At 42.8% G+C, this 13,396-nt stretch overlaps 2 protein-coding genes across 3 annotated transcripts in view; both read left to right on the top strand.

The window, feature by feature from the left end:
• LOC112237076 (5-hydroxytryptamine receptor 2C) overlaps nt 1-4,454 on the top strand; it is a 36,287-nt gene extending 31,833 nt beyond the window's left edge. Inside the window, exons 4-6 of the mRNA XM_024405697.2 lie at nt 2,054-2,217; nt 2,580-2,936; nt 3,476-4,454. Of these exons, the coding sequence (XP_024261465.2) occupies nt 2,054-2,217; nt 2,580-2,936; nt 3,476-4,045 (1,091 nt within the window). The 3' untranslated portion in view covers nt 4,046-4,454. The remainder of the gene's footprint in view (nt 1-2,053; nt 2,218-2,579; nt 2,937-3,475) is intronic.
• A 6,949-nt stretch (nt 4,455-11,403) lies between these two features.
• The window catches only part of LOC121847411 (wiskott-Aldrich syndrome protein family member 3-like), a 72,126-nt gene continuing 70,133 nt past the window's right edge, over nt 11,404-13,396 (top strand). For both annotated transcript variants that reach the window (XM_042328113.1, XM_042328112.1), the window contains exon 1: nt 11,404-11,690. The gene's annotated coding sequence lies outside the window, so the exon portion shown is untranslated. The remainder of the gene's footprint in view (nt 11,691-13,396) is intronic.

The raw sequence follows: 13,396 nt of genomic DNA, 5'->3' as shown, positions 1-13,396 counted from the left end.
CTCTCTTTTCTTTCGGTTTTCCCCTCCCCCTTCTCTCCCTCTTTTCTCTACTCCCCTCTCTATATTCTTCTCTTGTCCTTTTCTCTAGATTTATTGATGGCTTTTTGGGCTGCACAACAAGGACAAACACTTCATCACTCTCCTCCCTCCCATCATTCTCTTTTTCTCTCCTTCTCTTTCTGTCTCATGCTCTCTCCACATTGTGTCCACGCATTTCCCAGTCATTAGCCTCCACAGTGTACATCTGTCTCTCTCCCCTCTCCCTCCTTCCCTCCTTTTGTTCTCTCCTTCTCTCATCCCTCTCTTTTGTTCTGTGGTATCCTTAGCCTCCACAACAAGGACAAAATGTTAATCTCTCTCTTCCCCCAGCTCCTTACCATCCTCTCTTCCCCCAGCTTCTTCCCCCTCTCTTCCCCCAGCTCCTTACCATCCTCTCTTCCCCCAGCTCCTTACCATCCTCTCTTCCCCAGCTTCTTTACCATCCTCTCTTCCCCCAACTCCTTACCATCCTCTCTTCCCCCAGCTTCTTTACCATCCTCTCTTCCCCCAACTCTTTACCATCCTCTCTTCCCCCAACTCCTTACCATCCTCTCTTCCCCCAGCTCCTTTACCATCCTCTCTTCCCCCAGCTTCTTCCCCCTCTCTTCCCCCAGCTCCTTACCATCCTCTCTTCCCCCAGCTTCTTACCATCCTCTCTATCCCCAGCTCCTTACCATCCTCTCTTCCCCCAGCTCCTTACCATCCTCTCTATCCCCCAGCTCCTTACCATCCTCTCTATCCCCCACCTCCTTACCATCCTCTCTTCCCCCAGCTTCTTACCATCCTCTCTTCCCCCAACTCCTTACCATCCTCTCTTCCCCCAGCTCCTTACCATCCTCTCTTCCCCCTCTCTTCCCCCAGCTTCTTACCATCCTCTCTTCCCCCACTCTCTTCCCCCAACTCCTTACCATCCTCTCTTCCCCCCTCTCTTCCCCCAACTCCTTACCATCCTCTCTTCCCCCAACTCCTTACCGTCCTCTCTTCCCCCAGCTTCTTACCATCCTCTCTTCCCCCTCCATCCTTCTTCCCCCTCCTTACCATCCTCTTTCCCCCTCTCTTCCCCCAACTCCTTACCATCCTCTCTTCCCCCAGCTTCTTCCCCCTCTCTTCCCCCAGCTTCTTCCCCCTCTCTTCCCCAGCTTCTTACCATCCTCTCTCATTGCAGCCCTTTTATCTCACTCCAAAAGTCCTCCATAACAACAATAACTCATCCATCTCTCTCTCTCTCCTTCTCTCTGTCTCTCTCTCTCCACTCTCTCTCTCTCTCCTTCTCTCTCTCTCTCTCCTTATCTCTCTCTCTCTCTCTCTCTCTGTCTCTCTCTCCTTCTCTCTCTCTCTCTCTCTCTCTCTCTCTCTCTCTCTCTCTCTCTCTCTCTCTCTCTCTCTCTCTCTCTCTCTCTCTCTCTGTCTCTCTCTCTCTCTCTCTCTCTCTCTCTCTCTCTCTTATCTCTCTCTCTCTCTCTCTCTCTCTCTCCTCTCTGTCTCTCTCGCTTTCTCTGTCTCTCTCTCTCTCTCTCTCCTCTCTGTCTCTCTCGCTCTCTCTGTCTCTCTCTGTCTCTTTCTCTCTCTCTCTCCTTCTCTCGTCCCTCTCTCATCTCTCTCTGTCTCTCTCTTCTTCTCTCTGTCTCTCTCCCCCTCTTTCTCTCTCTCCTTCTCTCTCTCTCCTTCTCTCATCCCTCTCTCATCTCCATCTGTCTCTCTCTCCTTCTGTCATCTCTCTCTCTGTCTCTCTCTTCTCCTATGAGTGTCCATCCCCATGCCGGTCATTGGCCTTCACAACAAGGTCTTCATCTCTCCTTCCCTCCCTCTCTAATCCCACCTCCTTCTCTAATGATTACTTATCTTCTCATCCCCCTCTCTTTCTCTCTCTCCTTCTCTTCCTTTCTCTCTCTCTTCCTCTCCCTCTGTTCTAGGTGTGTCCATGCCTATCCCGGTGACTGACCTTCACAACAAGGACAAGGTGTTCATGCCTCTCTAATCACTTTCTCTCTATTTTCATCCATCTCTCCTATAGGTGTGTCCATGCCTATCCCGGTGATCGGCCTTCACAACAAAGACAAAGTGTTTGTCAACGGCAGCTGTGTTCTGAACGAGGAGCGCTTCATGCTGGTTGGCTCCTTCGTGGCTTTCTTCATCCCATTGGTCATCATGGTTGTGTCCTACTGCCTCACCATACAGGTCAGAGAGTGTTTTGATTGGCTAGTTATTTGATGTTCTGTCATTTGATTGGCTAACCAATGTATTCCTCCAGCCTCTGATTGAATCCCATTGGTCATCATGTTAGTTTTGTAGTGCCTTACTATACAGGTCTGTCAGACAGGAAATATAACACAGACCCACTTTGTTGGTGACAACCGCAGTAGAGTCTATGTTTTGATTAACTAGCGATGTACTGGTCCATGTATTTGTCAGAAACAACTGGTCATAGGGCAGACAGGCTGGTCCATCTTTAGTTGTTGCAGAGAATTATTATTATTTGACTAATAATGGTATGTCTGTCAGTGGTCCATCATGACATCACATCGTGTCTTCCCTCCCAGGTCCTCCAACGCCAGGAGACCGTCTTCCTCTACGAGAGGAAAACTTCCTCTCAGCAGCCACTGCAGCCTCAGGCCACTCCCTCAAACCACCAGTCCCCACCTCCAAATTTCCTAGGCCTACCCATAAACATTGAGGCTCCTCCTCCTAGCAGACAAGGAAGTCTGAGCTGCCTGAAAGGGGCGGAGCCTGACCGGCAGACCGGCCTCTTAAGCAGTTCCCCCTCGGAGAGCATCAGTATGATTCCGAGTTCGGGGGTGGCGTCCCAGCTGAGCTCTCCGGCAGGGCGTGATGCACGGGACAGTCACGGGAGGCGGGGGATGATGCAGGCGATCAAGAATGAGAGGCGGGCCTCCAAGGTGAGGATCAGCTGTAGACATCTAGCAGTTTCTCCTCTTAATGTCTCTTCTCTTCCGTTTCTTTCCTTTCCATTCTGTCCTATTGCATTCCATCGCCTCTCATACACCACTCTGATCTACTCTGTTCTAGGTTCTGAGGATCTTGTTCTCCAATCTCCTCTGTTCTAGTGTGGTCTCTGTTCTCCAATCTCCTCTGTTCTAGTGTGGTCTCTGTTCTCCAATCTCCTCTGTTCTAGTGTGGTCTCTGTTCTCCAATCTCCTCTGTTCTAGTGTGGTCTCTGTTCTCCAATCTCCTCTGTTCTAGTGTGGTCTCTGTTCTCCAATCTACTCTGTTCTCCAATCTACTCTGTTCTAGTGTGGTCTCTGTTCTCCAATCTACTCTGTTCTAGTGTGGTCTCTGTTCTCCAATCTACTCTGTTCTCCAATCTACTCTGTTCTAGTGTGGTCTCTGTTCTCCAATCTACTCTGTTCTAGTGTGGTCTCTGTTCTCCAATCTACTCTGTTCTAGTGTGGTCCATGTTCTCTGTTCTGTGTTGTAGGTGCTGGGGATCGTGTTCTTCCTGTTTCTGATCATGTGGTGCCCCTTCTTCATCACCAATGTCACTTACGTCCTCTGTCAGGGTTCCTGCAACGAGCCTTTATTGGCTGAGCTCCTCAACGTCTTTGTGTGGGTGGGATACATCTCCTCTGGAGTCAACCCATTGGTCTATACGTTGTTTAACAAGACATACAGAAGGGCCTTTTCCAGTTATATACGTTGTCAGTATAACACAGGGCCGATGACAGGGGTTAGTAGTAAATCGCTAGCTGTTCCCACCATCCAGTGTCCGTCTCATGCGGTCACGCCCATATTTGGACATCATGGAGGGAATGGGATGAAGGGAAGTGTGGACCGGAATAGCAACTGTCGGAATGGTGGTGGAGGGGGCGGGGCCGACGGTAACGGGATGATCAGAGGGGTGGAGCCTGACGATCCTACAGATGACGGGATGAGGATGGATATGGAATGCCCCGGGATGATGTCGGAATTGGAACCCAGAATGTCGGAGCTGAAGCTATCTGTCGACAGCTTCTGCCACGCTCACTTGGAGCGCACCAGCAGCGTCTGATTGGTTGATTGGATAATTGGATTACGCCAGCTCTGCGGCTCATTGGCTGATGATGAACGGGCGGACTTGAAGTAATATGAGGGAGGAAAGGACTGTAGTGGGCATGTGTCAAATAACACCCTATTCACTGTGTAGGGCACTACCCTGAACAAAACTCCCTATTCAGGCAGCTCTCTGTAGGGCTATGGTCAACACTAGTGCATTACATGGGGAATAGGGTCAAATTTGAGACACAGCCACAGTGGGTGGTGTTGACACTTCTGGAAGAATGTATCATGGAAGGACTTACCTTGATTCTTAACCCTTGACCTGGGTGTCATGGACTTGTACAATTTAGAACCCCACAGAAGGAGAAGGAGAAGAAGGAGGAGGAAGAGAAGAAGGAAGAGAAGGAGGAGGAGGAGAAGGAGGAGAATAAGGAGAAGGAGAAGAAGAAGGAGGAGAAGGAGAAAGAGGAGGAGAAGGAGAAAGAGGAGGAGAAGGAGAAAGAGGAGGAGGAGATGAATGAGGAGGAGGAAGAAGAGAAGGAGATGAAGGAGGAAGAGAAGGAGATGAAGGAGGAGAAGGAGATGGAGATAAAGGAGGAGGAGGAGATAAAGACATGGTTCAAGGCTGAACAGAGAGAAACTCGAGACTTCATAGTGAATGTCCCGAATGGCACCCTAATCCCTACACAGTGCACTACGTTTGATCCACTACATAGGGAATAGGGTTCCATGTCGGACGCTGCCATAGTCAAATGCAGTCTAACTTATTGTGTAATGGATCTTAGTAACAATTCAGCACCATGGACACGAAATAACAATACAACAGGTCTGAATGGAGCTTTTTCCAGTGTGTATAAAACAAGTCTATAATGGTTACTAGGGAGACTGGTAATGATGACTGGAGAAAGGAAACTATAGCCCCAATGACCGTCACAGTGCCACCTTGTGGTGAGACGGGGGGTAGCACCAAGAACCCACCTCATTAAAATGAATAGACTGTGTAGGTAGAAGTCAATGGCCCTGACCACTGATACAGGGTCAAATTATTGGGAGTTGGGTAACCTGATCCCAGATCTGAGGTTAGGATTGACTTATTTGAATGCTTACATGAGGGTGGATGAAGGGGTTGGAAACACTGGTCTCAGTACAATGGATCTCTCTCACACATCATAATGTATTACCTCATACTGATGGCCACGGCAGGCAGTCATTGAGAAGACAGATCAAACCCAGTCCAGTTAAGGATGATCAGCACTCATACTCTGAGAGGCTTTCTGAATACAGGTCTCAGAGGGATTGTTTTGGTCCCTCACCGCCAGCCTAACTCCAGGCCTTGACCAGAACATAACCCCAACACTGCCATTTGCACAACCATACAGATGCAGGATCTTAATTTGAGCACTCTTTTGTTGCTGATCATTTTCCTGCTCAAGGTTTAAAAAATGCTTCTAAAGTTTGTAATGTCCACTTTAAAATGTCCAGATTTGATTTGCCCTAACAAAAAAATGATTGACTCTTACAAAAAAAATGTCCATTAATTATAATCCATATAATAATTCACATTTGCTATTGCTGCAGTATTATTTTCCTACTCTGTCAAACTGGCTCAAATTAAGATCCTACATCTGTAGCTGTGATCACAACTCAACTATAAGCATAGGCTATAACCCTATCATAGAGCAAACCTCACCATAACCCAATCTACATTATATGAGTAACCCTATGGGCCTATATAACCCACATAGACCCTGAAAGTTATCCCTACAACTCATACTCAACGCTGCCACAACCACAACCAAAACACCAGAGCACCTGGCTGAATGTACTACCTATGACAACCTCTGACCCCTCTACACAGGTCACACACAGGTCAAATTTTTTATTTTAACACACTTTGGTTACGTCTCAGATGGCACCCTAATTCCCTATATAGTGCACTACTTTTCACCAGGGACCATAGGGCTCTGATAAAAGTAGTGCCCCATGTAGGGAATAGGGTGCCATTTAAGATGCACACTGTCTAGCTCCTAAGTAAGGAAGATGGAACAGTAGGCCTAACCGATCACTAGGAACGTTGGAGCTTTTTCCAGACAAAAGACAGAGGTCAATAGGACTACAGGCCCTTTGCCACATTTGACAAGAAGTTGAACAAAAAAAACGAAACTAAAACTAATGAAGAGGAGTGCAGAGAGAAGGGGACGCCGAGAGAAAACCCCCCTGAAAGAATCGGGTTTTGGTTTGATCCGAAATCAGTTTGCGAAACCAGTTTGCTTAAACAATGTATTTTAAGCTGTGTATGTGATCCGTAACCGTGTGTGTAGGATAGAGCTCTGGTCCAGGGCATTAGAGCTTCCTCTTCTCAGCGTTGCCAAACTAACGCTGCGCTCATGAAATCTCTCAAATTCGTAACTAAGTGCATACGACTGGGAAAAATCTAGTTTGAACGGCCCTCTAACTGGTAATTACTAGTGGGAAATATTTTTTTAAATCCACTTGAACGGCCATCCAACTGTTATTACAAGTGGGAAACTCATCCATCATCCCTGAGCTATGACTTCTCCCACATGCTGACCTCTGACGTCACCTACTAAGGAAATGACCTAAATAACAGCATTTTCAGCAGCTAAATGCAATAACAAAGCATCATTTAATTTAACTAATTAAAAAAAATCTCTTGATATGTTTGTTGAACATTGTAATTTGTTGACGAGCATGATGGCTGTACTTTTAGTCTACGGTTGATACAACTTGTTTGCCATCAGCCGATTGGCTGATAACTAGCGCAAAGCATGTGCACGCACACTGCTGGTTGCTCCCAGTTTACAAGTAGTGTTTTCAGAGTTTACCCCTTGTTATGAAACCAGCATAATGCCCCGGGCCAGAGTTAGAGATCTTTTATGTGTCAACCCCTTACGTTACAATCAAATCAATCGCCATTTTTTTTATACCATTTACTTGTGAATATCCGTCAATGACACCTCTCATGTTTTTACTACTTTAGTCATCCACACGACAATGTTTTTTATTTCATTTCTGTGTGATGCTGCTATTTATTTATTATTAAAATATCATTCTAATGTGCACAAAGTCTCCCTTCAGCTTGATGGATGGATGGATGGATGGAGGGAGGGAGGGAGGGAGGGGGGAGGGAGGGAGGGAGGGAGGGAGGGAGGGAGGGAGGGAGGGAGGGAGGGAGGGAGGGAGGGAGGGAGGGAGGGAGGGAGGGAGGGAGATACTCTGAGGACTGCTGTTAGTTTGTCAAATTTTAATATATGGTAATTTTGTATGTCCAAATATGAATATTCAATTACATTGAAATTAATGGGTTTTCAGGTGGTGTATAGTGCAATGTCCCTGAAAATGGTTATCTTACATTTTAAGTGATCCAGGTTCTTCCACCATGTTTCCCACATGGTCAGAATACACTTTTAGATAATATATGACAAATTGCGGGTATTATCATGACAAATTATGGGTAATATTTTATAGACCACCATAAGTCTGAATATTGATTAATTGACCCCAATGGGTCATGAAATGTAGTTTAACCAATTAATGTTGCCTAATATGGTGTGTTGTCAACAATTCAATCATATTTTTCACCAAAATAAGTATTTTTCTAAAATAATAAATGTACTCTATTTTTAGTGCACCATACTTTTTACTGACATATCAACTGCCTGGTTGAGCACATTATTTAAAAACATATTGCTTTTTAGCCTTTTTAACAAAACAATCTGTGACTAGTTTTCTTACAGCCGTCTGAGTGGGCAAAGTTAGAGTGCCACAACACTGAACTACAGCAACCCAAAAGGATCAAATTATGTGAATTCATGCAGGAGGGCTGGGGAAGTTGAACTGAATATTTTTTTCATATCCACTTCTAAATCCATTGTCTAACCGGCTGCTCTACCAGACGGTTGAGAATAGGGTTAAATTACAGCATAGTTATAGGCCATATGTATGCTATTATAAAGTTGTTTGTCTAGTTATTGAGTGAAAGCCTCCCGTTTAAAGTATTGTTTGATTGATTCCCGGCTATGTGTGGAATGTAAGCCTATGTATTCTGCGCTTGAATGATTCCCGAACCATTGGACAGCGACGCAAAAATGCTCAGGAGATCTGAGCATAAACAACTGTTTGTGGCTTCAAAAATATGTTAAATGATGGTTATAGACAGGAACGTGCACCGATAGGGCTCAACCAGGGCCCAAGCACCTACTTTTTTAAGCACGCTGATGCTAGTGACTCCTAATATACATGATTTAAATAGTTAGATATGCTGTTGAAACAAACTATTTCTTACTTGATTTGAGTTTGTTCATATGCTGACATCTGCCTGTTGTTAAGAAGCAGTACAATTCTTTATCCTTAACAGTGAAAGACTTAACAGTGAAAGACTTAAAGACTTAACAGTGAAATACTTAACAGTGAGACTTAACAATGAATGACTTAAAGACTTAACAGTGAAAGACTTAACAGTGAATGACTTAACAGTGAAAGACTTAACAGTGAATGACTTAACAGTGAAAGACTTAAAGACTTAACTTAACAGTGAAAGACTTAAAGACTTAACAGTGAAAGACTTAAAGACTTAACAGTGAAAGACTTAACAGTGAAAGACTTAAAGACTTAACAGTGAAATACTTAACAGTGAATGACTTAACAATGAATGACTTAAAGACTTAACAGTGAAAGACTTAACAGTGAATGACTTAACAGTGAATGACTTAACAGTGAAAGACTTAACAGTGAATGACTTAACAGTGAGACTTAACAATGAATGACTTAAAGACTTAACAGTGAAAGACTTAACAGTGAATGACTTAACAGTGAAAGACTTAACAGTGAATGACTTAACAGTGAAATACTTAATACTTGCCCTCCTATGAAAAAGTGCCGTCGCAGCCCGGTGGATGGAAGTAATTGTATGATTTACCTTTAAATGTTATTTTGATTATCTTTTAATTATTTGATTTAATTTTAAATGTAACAAATTGGGCATCAAACTAGCTAATTTCACAATCTGTTGAATCTCTGAATTCAACAGAATTCCCACACCCCGCCCCAATTGCACCTCCTCTTTCTCTGGATGCGGGCGCTGTGCTGGGAGACATGAATACTGGTAGGTGACTACATCTGAGTTGCATCTGTCATTCACTGTTAAGTCATTCACTGTTAAGTATTTCACTGTTAAGTCTTTCACTGTTAAGTCATTCACTGTTAAGTCTCACTGTTAAGTCATTCACTGTTAAGTATTTCACTGTTAAGTCTTTCACTGTTAAGTCATTCACTGTTAAGTCTCACTGTTAAGTCTCACTGTTAAGTCTCACTGTTAAGTCTCACTGTTAAGTATTTCACTGTTAAGTCATTCACTGTTAAGTCTTTCACTGTTAAGTATTTCACTGTTAAGTCTCACTGTTAAGTATTTCACTGTTAAGTCTTTAAGTCTTTCACTGTTAAGTCTCACTGTTAAGTCTTTCACTGTTAAGTCTTTAAGTCTTTCACTGTTAAGTATTTCACTGTTAAGTCTCACTGTTAAGTATTTCACTGTTAAGTCTTTCACTGTTAAGTATTGCATTGTTAAGTCTCACTGTTAAGTATTTCACTGTTAAGTATTTCACTGTTAAGTCTCACTGTTAAGTCTCACTGTTAAGTATTTCACTGTTAAGTCTTTAAGTCTTTCACTGTTAAGTATTTCACTGTTAAGTCTTTCACTGTTAAGTCTCACTGTTAAGTCTCACTGTTAAGTCTTTAAGTATTTCACTGTTAAGTCTCACTGTTAAGTCTCACTGTTAAGTATTTCACTGTTAAGTCTTTAAGTCTTTCACTGTTAAGTCTTTCACTGTTAAGTCTTTAAGTCTTTCACTGTTAAGTCTTTCACTGTTAAGTCTCACTGTTAAGTCTTTCACTGTTGAGTATTTCACTGTTAAGTCTCACTGTTAAGTCTTTCACTGTTAAGTATTTCACTCTTAAGTATTTCACTGTTAAGTCTTTAAGTCTTTCACTGTTAAGTATTTCACTGTTAAGTCTTTAAGTCTTTCACTGTTAAGTCTCACTGTTAAGTCTTTCACTGTTAAGTATTTCACTGTTAAGTCTTTCACTGTTAAGTATTTCACTCTTAAGTATTTCACTGTTAAGTCTTTAAGTCTTTCACTGTTAAGTATTTCACTGTTAAGTCTCACTGTTAAGTCTTTCACTGTTAAGTATTTCACTGTTAAGTCTTTCACTGTTAAGTATTTCACTCTTAAGTATTTCACTGTTAAGTCTTTAAGTCTTTCACTGTTAAGTATTTCACTGTTAAGTCTTTAAGTCTTTCACTGTTAAGTCTCACTGTTAAGTCTTTCACTGTTAAGTATTTCACTGTTAAGTCTCACTGTTAAGTCTTTCACTGTTAAGTATTTCACTGTTAAGTATTTCACTGTTAAGTCATTCACTGTTAAGTCTTTCACTGTTAAGGATAAAGAATTGTACTGCTTCTTAACAACAGGCAGATGTCAGCATATGAACAAACTCAAATCAAGTAAGAAATATTTTGTTTCAACAGCATATCTAACTATTTAAATCATGTATATTAGGAGTCACTAGCATCAGCGTGCTTACAATGTGGTTGTAGAAAATAAATAGGTGTAAACACTTTGACACTTTGGCTACAGAGGCAGTTGGTATGTTATTCATTTTTTGTTATGATTTATTTTTATTTTGAGCACCTTGACGCCTCCTTTGTGATTGCCTGTTCTCAGTATGTATTGTCCCAATGAGTGATTTAAGCACCATGGACAGAGACGGACAGGCACGCGGTAGGTCTGGAAGAAAACAAGTGTTTGTGCAAGTTAACTACAATGCGTCACACAACAACAGTGAGTCTGTTTTCCTACAGAATAAGTTATTAGTGCTTTGATTCAGTATCAGCGTGACAATAGCCTCGGAACTGAGCAGACGTCTCGTGCCATGTATCCTAAATGTCACCAGCACTTCGTTGTCAGAGCCAGGAGAGAGCAGCATCGTTCCAATTCCAATCCTTTACAGTCCAGCCTACCGGTATGTTACAAATATGTGGCGGTAGTACGCCTATGTGAATAAGTAAAGAAAGGAACAACGACCTATAGCACCAAGCCGATGCTGAAGCTTATAGAGTCGTATAGATAGGCTGCTGTCTTCAGCCCTACACAGTGAAGCGTGTGCATGCGGCTTGCTCTACATGCTTCCTCCTAAATAAACCTACGGAAGAACACACATATTAAGCCTATTCCTCATCACTGTACAGGAAAACAAAACAGCGAGAGAGGCAGGGAGCGCGTGAAACATCTTGCTTATTTCGATCGAGGTTATTATAACGTATTATAACGTCTCGCCGTTTTTCGGTGAAGCGCATGCGCACTAACATGTCTGGAATCTGCTGCAGCTCGCACTACAGGGCTGAAGGGTCGACGCTGCCTTGGTAACGTAACAACACACCGACTGGGCAAGAGTTGGGGACCCAGATATCCTTACATCAAAGGCTCCTTCCTCCTCATTTCCTCTCCATCCATCCCTCCGTCCCTGTTTCTCCCATCAGCCGAATCTGGGCGGCTGTTCCTCCGCTGTTATGGACCCGTGGATATGAAATCCAGACAGGACAGAAAAATCTACAAAAATAAGAAAGAGAAGCTACATTGGTGAGTTAAATCCCGCTTTGCTTGTCATTTGTAACGGACGGGGGCAAATAGTGAGTTTAACGTTAGCAGCAGCAACAACAGGGGAATAGCACGTTGTTATTATGGTCGTCATGCATTAGTAAGCGTGGATGTATCATTCGCTTTGCCATGGAGCAGTAGCACTTCCCGCGAGAAAATGTATACATTTGGTTACAGATTCATCATGCAATGAACTCAAACAAGCATAATCCGAAACCGATTATCGATGGATTGACATGTTCTGTTTCGCCTATTTACACTGATTGATGTTTTAATGTAAATCGACACGAAAGCTCTGTTCGGGTTATCTTCCTATCTAAATTGATGTATTGATCGTGGCTGCCTATATAGATAGATAGCTCTAGGATATTTTTGTAGTATGTGGAATTGACAGTTTGCCTATGCGAAACAACTGGCCATCGTTTTAGCCTAGAACAGACTAGTAATGTAACGGCTGGTTGTGATACAGCCTGGAATCGTACCCGTGTCTGGTGTGACGCCTCTAACGGTGAGATGCAGTGCCTTAGACCACTGCGCCTCTCAGGGAGCCACTCAGGAACTAGGGATGTGTACCAAATGGAACCCTATTCACTATATAGTACACTACTTTTAACCAGGAAGCATAGGGCTCTTGTCAAAAGTAGAACACTATATAGGGAATAGGATTCCATTTGGGACTTAGACAAGCAGTGACTATCAGTGTTTCACCATCCACTGAGCACAGACATCAATACAACTTCTATTCCATGTTGGTTCAATGTAATTTGTGGAAACAACATTAATTGAACCAGTGTGTGCCCAGTTGGCGACTTGGTTCTAGGGTTCAGTCCAATGATATATATAAACCCTGGATTGCTGATGCTAGTATTGACCATTGGGAGGCTTTGAAGACACTGGTTGGCCATATTGGCTCTCCCCAGTTGGAGCAGTCCTCCATGCATTACAGTGTAGTCATTTAGCAGATGCTCTCATCCAGAGCAACTTACAGGACCAATTACAGTTAAGTGCCTTGCTCAAGGGCACATTGACAGATTTTTCTCATCAAGTCAACTCTGGGATTTGAACCAGCAACCTTTTGGTTACTGGCCCAATGCTCTTAACCACTAAGCTACCGGCAGTGAAAACAGAATTCTACAATATTTCATTAAAATATGTATTTCTGTATGTATTTTTGTAGTGGGGACAGTAACATTAAAACACTCTGAAAAAATATTCTTTAAGGAATATGTTTTTTTATATTATTGAATTGTTTTGTTGTTTATCTCACATAATATAATTAAACAGTATGCATTAAGGTGTTTGTAATAGAACACATGTGGCAAAAAGGAAGTAGACATTCATTTAACTTTTTTTTTTTTTTTTTTTTGACAATGGAGGAGGAGTACCAAGATGGCTGCATGGTGGCTTCAATATACTGTACATCATTGGTTTAGTCTAGTGTAACAGATTATTCTTGCTAGTGTCAGGCCCATAGACAATGAGTCAACAACCATTTACCGGTCACTACTGCTGTTGTTATCTCGCGCTGTCGAAGTCAAGTTTTCACAATAGTGTCAAACTTTCTGTTGTACTATATGATGTTTTCTGTGCCGTACGTTGTACTTTTCTTTCCGATGTTGTTATTGTGTTACCAGTGTATTGAAATATTTGTCTTAGAGTTTGGTTGGTTGCTTCTCTTGAAAAAACTT

The sequence above is a fragment of the Oncorhynchus tshawytscha genome, linkage group LG10 (assembly GCF_018296145.1).
Source record: "Oncorhynchus tshawytscha isolate Ot180627B linkage group LG10, Otsh_v2.0, whole genome shotgun sequence".
NCBI lineage: Eukaryota > Metazoa > Chordata > Actinopteri > Salmoniformes > Salmonidae > Oncorhynchus > Oncorhynchus tshawytscha.
Note: the sequence above shows the minus strand (reverse complement) of the source record. Positions and strands in the feature narration are given on the sequence as shown.